At 55.4% G+C, this 17058-nt stretch overlaps 2 protein-coding genes across 2 annotated transcripts; one reads left to right on the top strand and one right to left on the bottom strand.

The window, feature by feature from the left end:
• Positions 1–7072: 7072 nt before the first annotated feature.
• LOC119847993 lies at positions 7073–11137 on the bottom strand. The gene is made up of 3 exons (XM_043501962.1): positions 11117–11137; positions 10965–11072; positions 7073–8067 (listed from the first exon to the last, which is right to left on the bottom strand). The coding sequence occupies exon 3, from the start codon at positions 8058–8060 to the stop codon at positions 7227–7229; it is 834 nt and encodes a 277-aa protein (XP_043357897.1). The 5' UTR covers positions 8061–8067; positions 10965–11072; positions 11117–11137; the 3' UTR covers positions 7073–7226.
• A 3013-nt stretch (positions 11138–14150) lies between these two features.
• Positions 14151–16627, top strand: LOC119847994 (single-pass membrane and coiled-coil domain-containing protein 3-like). Its single transcript, XM_038383312.2, has 2 exons — positions 14151–14583; positions 15802–16627. Exon 2 carries the CDS (start codon positions 15813–15815, stop codon positions 16476–16478), a length of 666 nt encoding a protein of 221 aa, XP_038239240.1. The 5' UTR covers positions 14151–14583; positions 15802–15812; the 3' UTR covers positions 16479–16627.
• The last annotated feature ends 431 nt before the right edge of the window (positions 16628–17058 follow it).

Genomic DNA, 17058 nt, shown 5'->3' with positions numbered 1-17058 from the left:
GAAGATCACCAATGGACTGTAGTTTCCTCAGGAAGTCAGTGGTGTCTTGAAGATAGCTGGGAGTGCTGGTAGCGTAGGGCCTGAGGAGGGAGTCCAGATAGCCAGACAATCATACTGTCAGTGTGTCAATGCCTGAGATGATGGGGCGTCCAGGATTTCCAGGTTTATGGATCTTGGGTAGCAGATAGAATACCCCAGGTCAGGGTTCCAGGGGTGTGTCTGTGCAGATTTGTTCTTGTGCTTTTTCAGGGAGTTTCTTGAGCAAATGCTGTAATTTCTTTTGGTAACCCTCAGTGGGATCAGAGGTTAATGGCTTGTAGAAAGTGGTGTTGGAGAGCTGCCTAGCAGCCTCTTGTTCATATTCCGACCTATTCATGATGACGACAGCACCTCCTTTGTCAGCCTTTTTGATTATGATGTCAGAGTTGTTTCTGAGGCTGTGGATGGCACTGTGTTCTGCACGGCTGAGGTTATGGGGCAAGTGATGCTGCTTTTCCACAATTTTGGCCCATGCATGTTGGCGGAAGCACTCTATGTAGAAGTCCAGTCTGTTGTTTCAACCTTCAGGAGGAGTCCACCCAGAATCCTTCTTTTTGTAGTCTTGGTAGGAAGCTCTCTGTGGGTTAGTATGTTGTTCAGAGGTGTGTTGGAAATATTCCTTGAGTTGGAGACGTCGAAAATAGGATTCTAGGGCACCACAGAACTGTATTATGTTCGTGGGGGTGGAGGGGCAGAAGGAGAGGCCCCGAGATAGAACAGATTCTTCTTCTGGGCTAAGAGTATAGTTGGATAGATTAACAATATTGCTGGATGGGTTAAGGGAATCACTGTTGTGGCCCCTTGTGGCATGTAGTAGTTTAGATAGTTTAGTGTCCTTTTTCTTTTGTAGAGAAGCAAAGTGTGTGTGGTAAATGGCTTGTCTAGTTTTTGTAAAGTCCAGCCATGAGGAAGTTTGTGTGGAAGGTTGTTTTTTTGTGAGAGTATCCAGTTTTGAGAACTCATTCTTAACCTTTCCCTGTTTGCTCTAGAGGATGTTGATCAGGTGGTTCCACAGTTTCTTTGAGAGCATGTGGCACAAGCTGTCAGCATAGTCTGTGTGGTATGTAGATTGTAATGGATTTTTTACCTTCAGTCCTTTTGATACGATGTCCATCTGTTTGCATTTGGAAAGGAAGATGATGTCTGATTGTATCTGTACGAGTTTTTTCATGAAGTTGATAGATTTCCACTCCATACGGCTAAATTCAGTGCCTTGCATAATGACAGGTTTCAGACTAACAGCCGTGTTAGTCTGTATTCGCAAAAAAGAAAAGGAGGACTTGTGGCACCTTAGAGACTAACAAATTTATTTGAGCATAAGCTTCCGTGAGCTATAGCTCACTTCATCGGATGCATACAGTGAAAATAAAGTGGGGAGATTTATATTTTCCACTGAATGCATCCGATGAAGTGAGCTGTAGCTCACGAAAGCTTATGCTCAAATAAATTTGTTAGTCTCTAAGGTGCCACAAGTCCTCTTTTTCTTTTTTGCGAATACAGACTAACACGGCTGCTACTCTGAAACCTATATCTTACGAAGGTACTGATTTTGCTAGAGGGTTCTCTTAAAACTAGTTCATCTAATACTCAGAAGTAAAGAAATGGAAACTCATTGTCCATCTATCTGGCAGGAAAGGGGTGGACTAGGAGCCATGGGGTGGACGGGAGCTGATGGGAGAAACGGATGGAACGGCAGGGAACTGTGACTCTCCGCTGCCGTGAGGCAGGCCAGGCAGCTTGGTATCCTTTGCTGCCTTGTCCCCCCTGGGCTGCGAGCCCGGGCTGCCATCGGGCATAGGGGCACCAGTTTAATAATACTACGTAAGGCCTCATAAATCCTAAGGACGGCCCTGGCGCTGCCCATCAACGTAAGTCAATAACATCCCTACTTGTGCAACAGACTCTTGATAACAGCCAGCCTTGCTTTTAGAGATCCAGGAGATCAAGGTTTGAATCCGCCACCGACTCCTCTTGTGACACGGGACAAATCACTAGATTTTCAAGAATCAACGCACCATGAGCGCCCAGTGCACTGGCTAAGAGGGGGACATGATTCATGTGGGTAGGAGTTTCATAGATTCATAGATATTAAGGTCAGAAGGGACCATTATGATCATTTAGTCTGACTTCTTGCACAATGCAGGCCACCGAATCTCACCCACCCACTTCTGCAATAAACCTCTCACCTATGTCTGAGCTACTGACGTCCTCAAATCATGGTTTAAAGACTTCAAGGAGCAGAGAGCAATCATATCTCCCCTCAGCCTTCTTTTGGATAGGCTAAACAAGCCAAGCTCCTTGAGTCTTCTTTCATAAGACAGGTTTTCCATTTCTCGGATCATCCTAGTAGCCCTTCTCTGTACCTGTTCCAGTTTGAATTTATCCTTCTTAAACATGGGAGACCAGAACTGCACCCAGTATTCCAGATGAGGTCTCACCAGTGCCTTGTATAATGGTACTAACACCTCCTTATCTCTACTGGAAATACCTCGCCTGATGCATCCCAAGACCGCATTAGCTTTTTTCATGGCCATATCACATTGCGGCTCATAGTCATCCCGATCCTTCTCTGTATTGGCAATACCTTCCAGCTTTGTATCATCTGCAAACTTTATTAGCACATTCCCACTTTTTGTGCCGAGGTCAGTAATAAAAAGATTAAATAAGATTGGTCCCAAAACTGACCCCTGAGGAACTCCACTGGTAACCTCCCTCCAGCCTGACAGTTCACCTTTCAGTAGGACCCGCTGTAGTCTCCCCTTTAACCGATTCCTTGTCCACCTTTCAATTTTCATGTGGGGGCTGTAGCCTGGAAAGCAGCAATTTGGGAAGGACCCAGAGATTTTGGTGGAACTGTCACGGAGTGTGGGGGAGTCAGGGCCCTGTACCCCCACTTCCTGCGATTCACCATGACTCTCAGCCAGCCAGTAAAACAGAAGGTTTATTAGATGACAGGAACACAGTCCAAACAGAGCTTGTAGGTACAAACAGGACCCCTCAGTCAGGTCCCCAGACTGCTCCAAACTGAAACCCACTCCAGCCGTCTCACCCAGCCTCCCCCCCAGCTCCTCCTCCAGCCTTTGTCCAGTTTCTCGGCAAAGATGTCACCTGGCCCCAACCCCCCTCCTGGCTCAGGTATCATCCCCCAAGTAAAGTCACTTCCTGCTCGCCTATTCCCAACGCAGACAGTCCCAGTAAAACTCCCCTGCGACATTCCCAGGCCCATCCACCCACTCCCTAGTGCATCACAGGATCCCACTGCACCGGAGCGAGAGGGCGAGCAAGGCCCCGGGGCCGGAGAAGCAGGGAATTAGAGAGTAGGAGCTGGAAGGTGGGGCCCCCTCTGGATACAGCATGGGGGAGACCCTGACTGGAGACCATGCCTGGCTCTGGGGGGGAGCCACACATCAAACAGAACATTGGACAAATTGGGGAGGGTTCTGAGCTACAGAAATGATTTACCCCCAGGTGAGAGAGAGGGGAATCGGCTCCCATTGCATTACTCCTGATTTACCCCAGGGTGACTCCAGCCAGCGTACGGAGCACCTGGGGCTAGGCTGGGGAATCCCAAGACGTCAAACTGTGGGTCCAGCGCAGGGGAATGGCAGGGAACGTGGGTGAGGGGTTCGGCCATGGCCCAGAGCCAACAAGCCAGGGGTTGACACATGGACTTGGGTCCTGATCCTGGGCCTCATATCTCCTCCCCTCTCCTCCCCCGCAACCATCAGGTGCCCGGTGCCGCCTCATTGCCACACAATAGGGTGAGTGGGGCCGGACAGAGACTGGAAGATGGGCCTGCAAACGTGCAACAACCCTGACAGAACTGCCGAAAACCCTCCGGCTGTGGTGAGTCCTGGCACACAGTCCCTTGCTCTAACCACTAGACCCCACTCCCCTCTCCTCCAGAGCCAGGACAGAACCCAGGTGTCCAGGCTCCCAGCCCCCTGCTGTAACCATTAGACACCACTTCACCCGGCAGGCTGGGGCACATACCCCAGTCACATGAGGGGCCTATCTGATGCACATAGGAACTCTTTGGACATAGAGTTGCTGTGTGTGTGTGTTGGAGAGGACAAGCCCTGCTCCGTGTGCGCGTGCACGCGTTTGTGTTCCCTCACACCCAAGACACATGGGTTTGGGGGAGTTACTCAGTCCCATGGTTGTGTCCATGCCAGCTGGCAGTCGTGGTAGCTCTGCTCACACGTTTCCTCTGAGTCTCAGGATGCACCTGCATGGAGTAGCGCAGTGGAAAGTGTCTGCACTATTCTGTATGAAAACCGTGTGTGCCTCAGTTTCCCATATGTGCTGCGCTGGTCCATAGGGGCTGGAAAAGGGCTGTTTTCTCTCGGGCAGGCTGCCACCCAGGGGCAGCTGATCCCTGGCTGTCTCGACTTGGGGCCCGTGTCGCGGGCGAGTCCATGAAGACAATGGCAAAGCCAACCCACCGGTACATTTCCGACCTAGCAACTAACACCCAGGGTGACCGCCCTTGCAGGAAGCCAGCTGGAAGAGCGGGAGCCAAGGGTGGACACACTTGTCTGGGGCTCAGAGCTGCCCATGGCCCAGGTTGTAGCTTCCGGCTCTCTGGGCTGACTGAAGAATGGCCATGCTGGGTGCAGCCATCTAACAAACCCCCGCTGGCTGAGAGCCCCAGCAGGCACTGGGGGTGCAATGCCCCCTTTGGAGGTACACATCTCCCTCAGGTGCCCGTCTAAGGTGGAGTCACTGGAGGGAGGGGTCTGGAGGTGCTGAGGTTCGGTCCCAAGAGACGGTGAAGCCGCGTGGCTTCCCTGGTGACAGAGCGAGATCCTAATGGGGGCTGACCTGCTTTGGAGCTGGTGGGTTCTGGTCCAGCCCAGGCAAAGCGCTACGGGCCGGGTCAATGCCCAGACCTGACCATCCCCCAATGGGGAATGAGCTCAGACTCACACCCGCCCCTGGCTGTCCTGTGGGGCTGGACTCCTGAGTCTGCCCAGCCTGGGGGGTAGGAGTCCTAAAATAGGCCACAGGTCGCCCTCCGGCACACAGAGCGAAAAACTGGGCCAAGAACACTTGTTGGTCAAACTTTAGATTTCTGGTTAGATAGATAGTGGAGGTGTATGGGGATGGATAGATAGGAGTGTATGGGGATAGATAGATAGATAGATAGATAGGAGTGTATGGGGATAGATACATAGATATTTAAATGATGGCTTCAGTCATTTGGCAACAGGGACATTTTGGGTTCAAATGATGGGTGTTCCATTAAAAATATTAGTTTCCAAAAACTTAAATAAATGGCGGGTGGGCCAGGATCTTCTTAATCCTTCCCCCCCATCTTGTCCCCCACCGCCGTTGGCCAAACACAAAAATGATGGGGGGGTTGACCCAACGAGCGGAAGGAGAGCAGGACGGGATGTGTGGGGAGGGGGCAGCATAGGAGATTTGGGGAGAGAGGAGATTTGGGGAGAGGGCAGCATGGGAGATTTGGGGAGTGGGATGTGGGCAGCGTGGAAGCTTTGGGGAGGAAATGCTGGCAGAAGCGGGGGCAGAAGGCTGAAGCCTGTAGCGAGGGCAGTGGGCACCCGAACCAAGAGCTGTTTGAAGCGGATGCCATGTAAACGCCTGGCCTGGGGCTGAAACCATAGAACAGGCCCAGCAGGGCAAGTTGCCAGCGCATGGAGCGCACGGCAGGGTAGGGGCTGCGTTGGTGGGGGAGAGTCATCATGGGTCAAGCCAAGAGGTGGGGGCTGCATGCTGGGGGCGGGAGGGGTCTGTGTAACCCCCCTTGGAGGGCCTGAGCCGGGCTTGGTCTGCATTAGGCCCGTGCAGTGCTATGGTTACAGGGCAGGGGAGCCAGGAGTCCACACTGCCCCCCGAGGAGGGAGAGTTGGGTTTGTGCAGAGGTGGGGGGCCAGGACCTGGGACCCGCTCTCCAGCCCCAGGACCCCCCGCCTGACACAGGGAGCTGGGGTCTTTGGAGAGCCCATTTCGGGGGTCGGTTCAATGGGGCCGTTGGCAGGTCATGTTGTTGTTTGGCAGGAAGGGGACCAGGGAGGGAGTGCGAACAATGGGATACTTGCTTTGGGGGAGGGGGAGGTTTAGTTTCCTGTCTGACACCAAGCCCCTGATGTCCGGGCTTCCCCGTTTGCATGTGAACCGAGGCGGTTTGGAAAACCTGGGAGAAAACAGGAACCAAAGCTGGGACCAATGGGTCCTTTTCGACGTAAAAAAGAAAAATCAGGTGACTGTTTTCAAACTTTTTTCGTTTGTTTAAAAAAAAAAAAAAAAAAGGGAAGTTTTAAAAAACCCCAAATCACCAACTTTCATCCCACCCCCCTTCCCCTCCATATCTGTTTTTCTTTTACCAAAAACGGGTTTGGAAAATTTTGTTTTCTTTTGTTTTTTCAATGCCCCTCCCCCCACCAAAAAAAAAAAAAAAGCAGGAAAAGCAGGAACCAGACAATTTGTGGCTCAGGTTTTTGTTTTCCCGTTAAAACCAGCAGGTTTCAGTATTTTAAACGTGGCAGGAGAATATTCGCTGCCTTTCTTCCCTATTTCTAACCAAAACCTCGAATGTTTTTGTTTTAGTTGAACCCAAAAATGGTTTTCGAAAATGGCATTTTTTGCATTACTCCTGATTTACACCAGGGTGAGTGACAGGGAATCGGCCCCATTGACTCCAGTGGAATTACTGCTGATTTACACCGGGGGGAGGGAAATGGCATCTTGACACCCACGGAGTTCCTCTGTATTTACATCACAGAGGGGGAATTGGCCCCATTGACCCCCTGGAGTTACTTCAGATTTACACCAGGGTGAATGAGGTGGAATCAGCCCCATTGAGTCCAAGGAAGTTATTCCTGCTTTACACCAGGGGGAGGGGGAATCAGCCTCTTGACACCCATGGAGTTACTCCTGATTTACATCAGAGAGGGGAATCGTCCCCCCGAGTCACCCCTGATTTACACCAGGGGCCAGGATGGGAGTCTGGTTCTAAGGCGGGTGGGCCAGCATGCCAGCTGGGACAAACCACTAAGACTCAGGCCCGCGGTTTTGCTCGGGTCCCTTTATTTGCTGTGGTTCCCGGCTGCCAGCCCTGCATGCTGGGCTGTGCCAGGCTTGTTAACCAGCGCAGAGCCCAGGGCAGAGCCTGCCGGCACGTGTGCCACAGCAAGGGGGTGCTTTCATGGCTCTGCCCTCACAGCTCAATGGGCGATGCCAGGAGGATTCTGGCCCGGGCCCTCTCCCACTCCCAGCTGCTGCTCCGTGATCAGGGCCATGTAGACCTCAGCTGCAGCAGCCGCCAACTGGAAAGACTTGCAGGCCGGTGCCAGAGCCCGGAGCGCCTCCTCCAGGTGCCCAGCGGCCGCTGCCAGGGCGTTCCTAGCACAGCGCCCCATGAGGGCATCAAGCAGGTAGTCGCCCAGACTCTGCATCATACCGGTCTTGGAGAAGGGGCCGTTCTCGGGGGGCCCTGCAGCCGTTTCCCCCGCTGGGCTCCCAGGGGTGGCACAGGCAGACACGGCCCTGGCGATCTCCTCACTGCTCTGGTGAAGGGTGTCCATCGGCAGGCGCAGCACCAGGGAGGCCTCCGCCTCCCGCAGAGCTGCCTCCAGCCGATCGGGGAGGCCGGCGTTTCGCAGCAGCACGGCCACCACGGGGCCACCCACGCTGCCAAAGATCCCCATGGTGGCCTGATGGAAGTCCCGGACAATGGCCCCCTTCTCCTGCAGCGAGGTGTGGGGGGAGGCCATGCGGGCGTACAGGTCCCGGCTGGTGTTCTTCCGCACATGTCTGTCCGTCTGCTCTGCCGTGGCGTGCATCTCCTGCGCTGCCCGCAGCAGGTGCTCCAGGTTCTCCCCCACGCAGACGTCACCTCCCACCGGTTCCAGGGACACACTGGTGTCAAGGTGCTGGCTGAGGATGCGGAGCAGCGTGTGGGTGGCCAAGATGCATCCTTGCAGGGAGTCGAGCAGCGACTGGCTGGCGCGCACGAGCCTCTCCCTTTCGCTCTCTGTGCCGGAGATCAGGGAGAGCATCGCGGGGCTGGGAAACAAAGCAGAGAGTGCGGGTGAGGGAATGAAAGAGTTTCCCCTCCAGGATCCCCAGTGCAAGGACAAGGGGATGTGCGATGGAACTGATAGGGAGCCCCTGTGAAATGGAGTAGAGGGAATGCTGTTTCACAACAACCTTGGGATTTGCCTGTGGAACTCACTGCGTCATGATCTCGCTCATGCCAAGAGCCCAGCAAGATCCAGAAAGGAATCTGACACTGATATGGCTAATGAGGAGAGCCAGAATGACATTAGAAAATAATTTTTTTTTGTTAAGTTTGATAAGATTAAACACTCTCATGCTCCAGGGCATGACACTATCTCTAACTAACGGCTGTCAGGCAGCAACTGTCCCTGCTGTCAGAATCTCTCTAACCTGCTACTGTGGGGTTCTCTGTAGCATCTGGTACCATCACTATCAGAGACAGGACACAGGCAAAGGGCCTCTGGGCTGAGTCAGTCTGGCCAGTCCGACAGTCCTAGTTGTGCATAATAAAACATTGTCCCACTGCTCTTCCTGATTTCAATGCACTGAAAGCACCCAGACAAAGCAGGAAGGCCCAAGACCTCACAAGAAAGCCAGTGTTTTTTGGATCTCCAGCTCAGCCATGTTTTGAGCAAGTTTCAGCGCAAGAGAGGAAAGAACAAAGCATCACAAACTTGCCACAGTGAGATGTTTTCCACCACTCGAAAACGCTGGGGGCCGATTCCCAAAGCACCCAGCAGCATCGTCTTCGCAACGGAAAGAAGGGTCCTGACCTTCAGAGGTATTTCGGCTCCTAACTCTCTTTGGAATCACGAGAAAGGAGGAGTCAAAATCCCTTTAAACTGACAGCCACGCAGGCTGAGTTTGGTTGGGGGGGAGCCTCTTGTATCTTTGTTGTGACAGTTCTGTCTTCCGTCCCCGGTGCCCGGAGTCCCAGGGGGATGGGGGACTCCCAGTTACCCCGGCTTGTGGCCCCTACCCCAGTGTGGAAAACTACAGGGCAGGGCAGCCCCAGGAAGCCCAGACACCAAGAACCACTAGGCCCAGCCCCCCTGGATTCTTTCTCATGTTTTTTCCTTAACCTCAGGCAGTGAGGGGCTGCCCAGAGCCAGGGAAGGAGCTGGAGCAGGCCCCACTATATCCACGAGTCCAGTGGGTACAGCACTGGGCCGGGAGTCAGAGCGGCAGGGTTCTCTTGCTAGTTTTAACATATGTACATTGGGGAAACCCCCTCCTTTCTCTGCTGACCCGCCCGGCCTTTGTCTGACTTGTCTGGATGCAGCCATTCAGAGCAGGGACTGTCTCTGGCTGTGTCTGGGCAGCAGCCGGCACAATGGGGCCCTGATCTCAGCTGGGGCAGGGCCTGTCTCTTGCTCTTGATTAAGAATTGGGAATCTCATGCCTGGGTATCTATGGACTATATTTATTTTTTAAAAAAATAAAAATCTAAGCGTGTGTTCAATTAAAGAAACCTGGCTGTCCCTTCTTCCCAGGGTGACTCCCCTGCCCAGCAGAAGCCGGTGGTGGGGATACACAGGGGCACTGCTGGGCTAAAAGGGGGGTGCAAAGCGCGTCAGTGCGTTACCCGCTTCATGGCTGCAGTGGGCCCCGAGACAGCGACACTGCAAAGCGGAGGCTGCTCGCCATTGGGGTGAAGCCCGGGGAGAGGGCATGTCGAAACGACAGGGGAGTCTCAGGTACCTCAACACTGGAATAAAAACCCCGTGGAACGGCAGCATCTGCTCTGACTCAGGCTGGGATGCTAAAAATTGCCCTGTAGACATCTGGGCTCAGGCTGGAGCCTGGGCCCTGGGACCGTCCCCCGGGGCACAGTCCGGGCACTTGGGCTCCAGTCCAAGCCTGCACGTCTACACTGCGAGTTTGCAGCCCGGCAGGCCAGCCACGGGTGTTTAATTGCAGTGCAGACATACCCCCAAGGGCCTGCACTGCACTCAGGGGCAGCTCTCGGCAGGTCTGCACCCGGAGAGGGGTCCCCAGGGTACCCAAGACTGGGGCAGCAGCTGGATGCCATTCAAGCTCTGCCTAACCTCCGTCCCCCGACCTCACAGCCCCGGGCGCTGGCGTGGATCAGTGAGGAGCCGGGTGGAACGTTCGGCGCCCCCCGAAGATGATCATTTCGGAAACTCCTAAATCGGCGTTTCTGAAACTGGGGGTCCCGACCCAGAAGGGGGGGCGAGTCTATTGTAGGGCGGGTTACAAGCTCTAGGGGCACCGGGGGGGAGGGGGCAGCTCTCTGGACGCCCAGCTCTGAAGGCAGCGCCGCCAGCAGCGGGGGGGGGGGGCGGGGGTCACGTTTATTCCAGCTCCGCAGCAAGAAGCGCAAAGTAGGGAGGGAGGAGGCAGTTTGCAGGTCAGGCCAAAGAGAGACGCAGCCAGCTCGGACCCGGGGGGGGGCGGGAAGGGGGGCTCCCGACCCGCCGCAGCCAGCTCGGACCCGGGGGGGGCGGGAAGGGGGGCTCCCGACCCGCCGCAGCCAGCTCGGACCCGGGGGGGGCAGGAAGGGGGGCTCCCGACCCGCCGCAGCCAGCTCGGACCCGGGGGGGGCGGGAAGGGGGGCTCCCGACCCGCCGCAGCCAGCTCGGACCCGGGGGGGGCGGGAAGGGGGGCTCCCGACCCGCCGCAGCCAGCTCGGACCCGGGGGGGGCGGGAAGGGGGGCTCCCGACCCGCCGCAGCCAGCTCGGACCCGGGGGGGGCGGGAAGGGGGGCTCCCGACCCGCCGCAGCCAGCTCGGACCCGGGGGGGGAGGGGGGCTCCCGACCCGCCGCAGCCAGCTCGGACCCGGGGGGGAGGGGGGCTCCCGACCCGCCGCAGCCAGCTCGGACCCGGGGGGGCCCCAGAGAAGGGCCGGGGCCGGGGCCGGGCCGGGGCCGGGGGCTCTCACCTGCAGCTCCGCGGCGCAGCGCGGCTGGCGAAGCAGCGGACGGCGCCCGGCTCTCCGGCGCGCCTTATAAAGCTCCCGTTGGGCGAGAAAGCGAAAGTTGGCCCAAGCCAAAGCTCGTGGTTGCCTGGGCAGGGCCAGCTGCGGGCGCTCGCAGCCGGGGCTCGCTGGCTCCAGGCTTGATTTAGACCCTGGAGCTTTCTGCCCCCCCCTTTCGCCCCCCCCCCAGTGACTGAGGCGACACCAGGACTCGGAAACCAGCCAGACTCGGTTTCCTGGAAACCACGTGGGGACCTGGAAGCCAGGAGCGCACCCCCCCGAACCCAACACCCCCATTCCGCGATTGGCTGCCTGAGCGGTCCTCAGCCTTTCCATCTTCCAGCAGCCTCCTGCTAGCTGGGCGATCCCGCCCACCCCCTTCCCCCGAGACCAGGAGGCAGCTGGAGTGGGGGTCCCTGGGGTCAGCGGCACCCCCAGCAATCAGGAACCTGGGTTTCTGCAGTGAGGAGTTAGGTGCTTATGAACAATCTCATCACCCCCTCTCCACCGCTTTAGGCTCCTGAATCCCTTCAGAAAGCCGGCCCTTGTCTCCACCAGTAGCCCCACCAGTGGGCCTTGCGGCCAAGGGACAGCACCGTGCTCCCCCAGTTTGGCCAATGTGCTTTGCAGTGGCTGGTGGTTGTGCTCCTGGGGCTACCCTCAGGGCATCCTCAGTGGCAGAGGGGGAAGGTCAGGACGGGGAGGGTTGTTCCCAGCAAAGGCCGGCCTGCAGGGCAGGAGAGGAGGCAGGTGGGGCCTTTGTTGCCACTCTGGTTATTCTGGACAGCGGCCAACACCCCTGGTTGGGGAATTAGCATCTTTCTTACCTTGGCATATGCCTATTCCTCACATCCCCCTGCTCCAGCCAAGTGCCACCCCGAGAAAGGGAGATGGGGGGGGGGGCAAATGGCAAACAAGACATCGGGAAACTGGGAGGGCTCAGAGAAGAGCGATGGGGGCTGGAAAACCTGCCTGAGAGCCAGAGACTGAAGGAGCTTGATCTAGTGAGTTTCTCCCAGAGAAGGTTCAGAGGGGTCGAGATTCCTGATGATCAATATGTCTGTGGGGAGGAGATTTTGGGGAGCGAGCAGAGGCTGTTTAACCTAGCAGACAAGGGCTGAGCGCGAGCCGACGGCTGGGGGATGAAGTCAGACAAATTCAGACTGGAAATAAGGGGCAGACTTTCCCCTGAGAGGGGAATTAACCCTGGGAATGACTACCCCAGCAATGGGACAGAGTCTCCATCCCTCTGAGTCTTTCCATTGAGATTGAGCATCTCTCAAAAACTCTCCTCTAGCTTCGACCCTCAGATTTGGGCTTTATGACACTCTGTACCTCAAAGTAGCACCGTGGAACCCCCATATTCACCACTGTCATATAATTTTGATATTGTAGTGGTTCGTCACTCTTGAGTGGGGAGGGAGGCAGACTCACTACAGGCAGACAATAGTAGTCTATGGGGAAGCTCTGGCACTCGGGGCAGGACACAGCCACAAACAGTCTTGAGCCCACAGCCTTCTGGCTGGTGTAAGCCAACAATACAGCACGGGCCTTTGGGCCAAAAGGTGGGGGTTCAGCCATCACCCCAGGGGTGAGGTCAGTGGCAGAGGGGTGAGGGAACCCAGGTCCACCCTACTCTACCAGGTCCCAGCCCAAAACCCTAATAGCTTCAGCACCAAGCTCCCGGGTTCTCCTTTAATATTTCCTGTCCCACCCAGGGACTGAGGAAGGTGGGGCACATTTAGCTCCACCCACCAGGGGGAATGTAGTTGTCCCTCACTCTCAAGTTCGGAGGGAGGCCATGCTGCCTCACTACAGGTATGTTGTGTACAAAGTCTGTCTTGTGACATACATTGTGAGGTTGGGAACACCCACAACCAGCCTTTTAGTGGCAAGAGAAGGAGTAGCCATCAATAGGTAGATGGTCATTAATGGCTCATCAACACCCAACCCACTATCCAAGAGACTCCTTGAAAAAGGCACATAGGCAATGGAAACTGCTTGACCAGTGGGGATTCCCTGACTTCCATATCACAGCAAGGCTCTTTCTAGCATCTTGGAGAAGGTATAAAAGAGGGAGAGTGACATCATCACTTGCCCCCCCCACCCACTCCCCAATCTCAACACTTGCCTGGGTAAGACAAAGACTTGGAACTAGGGAGATTGGTCCCAGGCTGGATGTGAGTCCCAGTCTATGTACTGAGGAACTGTCACCTGCTTGGACCATCTGCCAGGGTGAGACAGTCCTTGATTTAACTCTTACTAGATTACTAGATTACTTACTAGAGTAAAAGTTTAGGATTTCATATGGGTCTTTACCTTTGTACCTACCACTTATCATCACTTAAAATCGATCTTTCTGTAGTTAATAAATCCGTTTCATATTTTACCTAAATCAGTGTGTTTTGATTTGCTTGGGAAATCTCAGCTCAATTTACAAAAGTTGGTATGTGCCCAGTCCACCCTGAGGTAGTGGTGAACTACTTAAGGAGCCGGCCCTACCCAAGGGGGCCTTGAGCAGTATAAGATGGTATAGTTTTGGGATGAAGGGCTGGAGCTGGGGGGACCTCCCTGTTGTTGGTTCATGAGTGGCTGGGAGACCATTCATGAAACCCAGCTGGGTGTGTCCCCGGGGCCTGTGGATGCTGTGCAAGTGCAGCCCCTGTCAGGGGTTTGTAGCTTGCTATCAGCATCCCAGTGTGAGAGGCAGCCCAGGTTGGTGCGTTTGAAGGGCTCAGTGGTCCCATAGTGCAGTTTGCACCCCCAGGAACCTGTCATAGGCTTGAAATCTACAAAGGGGTAGAGTTACGGGAGCACTAGCTCAACTCCCAAATCAGGGTGGGAGGGAGTCAGAGAAAGGTGAAGGTGACTTCCCTACAGTCATTCAGTGACCTGGGAAGTCCTGACTCCCAGCCTCCCTGCTCTAAGCACTTGACCCCACTCCCCTTCCCAAGTGGATGATGGAACCCAGGAGTCCTGACTCTGAGTCTACCCCCTTTCACCTGTCTCCCTGCACTGTCCAGTTCTGCGATGGGAGAAGCCTGGAGCCTCCCTCCAGGGAGGATGGATGGACTCTGAGTTGCGCTGGTGGAAGCAATTTCCCCGGACAAGGCCAGCTGCCAGCGTTTGCAGCCAGGGACTGCCTGGGGCTCGTTGGCTCATGGATTGATTAGATCCTGGAACTTTCCACCCCGGTGACTAAGAAGAAAACCAGGACTTGGAAACCAGCCAGACTCGGCTTCCTGGAAACCACATGGAGAACTGGAAGTCAGGAGGCACTAAGCAACCAGCTGATCCCCCTTAGCAGTCCCTTTAAAGGCAATGTGAGCTGGCAGCATGCTCCTGACCCTAGCTGGGCTCCGGTCTGCCTGGAGAAAGTGGGGAGGCCAACTGGGAAAGTGAAAGCAAGAGATCAGCTCTCCTATAAAGCTGAGTCCCTGCTCCGGTGTACACAGAGCGGCAGGGGAGCTGCAGTGTCACAGCGAAGGGATCCTCTTTGGAGAGCCCAGGCTGCTGCCCGCGGAGCTGAGTTGACCTCTGCCAGGCGAACGGCTCGTCAGCTTCCCACGCGTCCAGCAAGCAGGTAACTCACCCCATCAGACATGGCAGAGGAGGCACAAATGGGAGCGGGGTGAGAGCCCCCCGGATCGCTTGGAGAACTGAGCCCCTTCTAACAACGGGGGTTTCTTGCAGCCCCTGGCAAGGTGCCACGTCTAGGGATAAAAAATATCAGTCCCCCACAGGCTGGGGGGGGGTGTCTCTGTGAGAGGTGGAAGCTGCCCCAAATGTAACCGATGGGGCGGGGAGTTCTGCTTTCCAAAGGGGACCCTGGTGAGCTGCAACTCTGGGAAGGACCCAGGTGTCCTGATAGAACCAGCCTCCTGTGAGCGCCCCAGGGGATGCTGTGGCTAAGCAGGCAAGAGCCACCCTGGGCTGGGGAAACTGGTGAATAGCGAGTAGGAGATGGGATCCCCTCTGGATAGCGGGGAGACCCTGACTGGAGACTGCGCCCAGCTCTGGGGAGGAGGTGAAAAATGAAACTATTCCCAGGTGCCCCTTGAAGCCAGAACCAAGCTGCCCAGCTGCGCACAGCTCCAGGCCTGGCATTTTGTGCAAATTACTTCATGGGCTAATTTGCAGACAGCCCGAAACTGCAGCTTCTGACCCATGGCAGGGTCCCCCAGGCAGCAGAGGGGAAGGAGCAAGTCATGCAACTGCCAAGAACTGGGCAACTCCATGGCTGGAGCAGGGGGGGGCCGGGTAGATAGGGCATGCTGCCACACTTCTGGGGTGGATGGACTCAGGGTGCTGGAAGGTGTTGGGGGTGGCGGGGGGCTGGGACAGAGGTCTGGGGAATGTGGGGAGGTAACGCATGGGAGGAGAATTGAGGGTGTCTGGGACAGTAGCTGGGACACTGCTGGGGTGATGAGGATCTCTGGCAATTTAGGGTCTGTTGGGGAGTGGGGCTGAGAGTCCCCAACTTCTCCCTCTCCCAGCCGAGGCTCTGGCTGGCTCCTTGCTGCACTTTCCTCCTAAGGCCATGTGGTTTGGGGAGCTGGGGAGCTTTTGGGGGCAGGGGCCCACTGGCCAAGTCCTTCCGCCCTAGAACCTCCAAGGTGTTTGGGCACAGAACTCCCACGGGTTGACGGGGCATTAGGCACCTAAAGACCTTTGGGGATCGGAGCCCTGGAGACTTTTTTGTTTTAATGGCAGCTGAGTTTCTGCACTAGTTAAATCTGTGATGGGGGAGGGAGCAGTGGGGAGCGCTGGCTAACGCCTCCGTCTTCTTCCTTCCTGGCAGCTCTCTCGAGAATGTCCTGGAGCGATATCCTGTATCCTAGCAACCCAGAGCGGCGAGAGAGGGTGGCGCGGTTACACCAGGAGCTGATCAACTGCATAGAGCTCAATTTTGATACCACCAACGAGCTGATTGGAGCCTTAAACGAACACTGTCATTGCAAGTTGCACCCCATTAAGATGAACATGAAGGGCACCATCCGGGAGAACTGCAACATGCTCCTCTCAGCCATCAAGTCCATCCAAGACATTCTGCAGGCCATTGACGCAAGGTTGAAGAGCAACCTGGAGCCAGATCTCTACCGAAAGCTTCACAATTTCCAGGAGACAGATGCCAAGAAGATGCAGATTCTGCGCTCTGTGGCCACGGTGGTGAGCGGGCTCACTGGGACCATAGCCATGGGGATCTTCATCAAGCTGGCGTTATCGCAGGTGGTGAGCAGAGTCCTGAGCCAGACGACCATGATCTTGGCCAAGGTTGGTGCCTCCATGATCGGCACCGTGGCTGGCATGTTACTGGGCGTGGGTGTCGACGTGATTCTCAGCGCGATCCTGGGTGCCATAGAGAGAGACCAACTGGAAGAGAAGATTCAGGAGCTCAAGGGTCTGGTGAGCGAGTTCAAGCCAGCCTCCAAGGAGTATAACAAAACCATCCTGAAGACCATCTGCATGCTGTCATAGCCAGAGGAGAATCAGCTGCTCAGATGACTCCAGATCAAGCTGCAAGTTACCATTTCTTGTAAAAATAAGGCCGTGGGGATCAGATCCCATCTCGCTTGACTTAGCCCAGCACTATTAAAGCCAGCACAATAAATGATATCTAGCTCTTACACAGTGCTTTTCATTAGTAGAGCTCAAAGCGTGTCAGGCTTCATTAATGTCTTTATCCTCCCACCACGTCTGGGGATACAGCAGGGCTATTACCCCCATTCTACAGATGGGGAAACTGAAGCCCAGAAATTCAAAAAGCACTTAACTTCCATTTATTTCAGAGCAATTGGCTCAGGCTCTCTGCAGACTCAGGCAACATCACTGACTTCAAGGGAAGCTAGGTGCCTAAAGTGACTTGCCCCAACCCATACAAGAAGTCTGTAGTGTAGTAGAGAATTGCCTGCGTTTCCTAAGTCACAGACTAGTGCCCAACAACCACTGGGCCATCCTTCCCCTCTAGCTGGTGTTTTTCATCTATAGATCTCAAAGCGCCTCAGTATCAATACCCCGATTGTACATGAGGGAAACTGAGTCACAGAAAGGGACTCAG

The sequence above is a fragment of the Dermochelys coriacea genome, chromosome 24 (assembly GCF_009764565.3).
Source record: "Dermochelys coriacea isolate rDerCor1 chromosome 24, rDerCor1.pri.v4, whole genome shotgun sequence".
Classification (NCBI taxonomy): Eukaryota; Metazoa; Chordata; order Testudines; family Dermochelyidae; genus Dermochelys; species Dermochelys coriacea.
This window is presented reverse-complemented; position numbering and strand designations above follow the sequence as displayed.

What these genes read in the sequence shown, in the direction of transcription:
- LOC119847993 (XM_043501962.1), bottom strand. Translation starts at nt 8,060, where the DNA reads ATGCTCTCCCTGATCTCCGGCACAGAGAGCGAAAGGGAGAGGCTCGTG.
- LOC119847994 (XM_038383312.2), top strand. Translation starts at nt 15,813, where the DNA reads ATGTCCTGGAGCGATATCCTGTATCCTAGCAACCCAGAGCGGCGAGAG.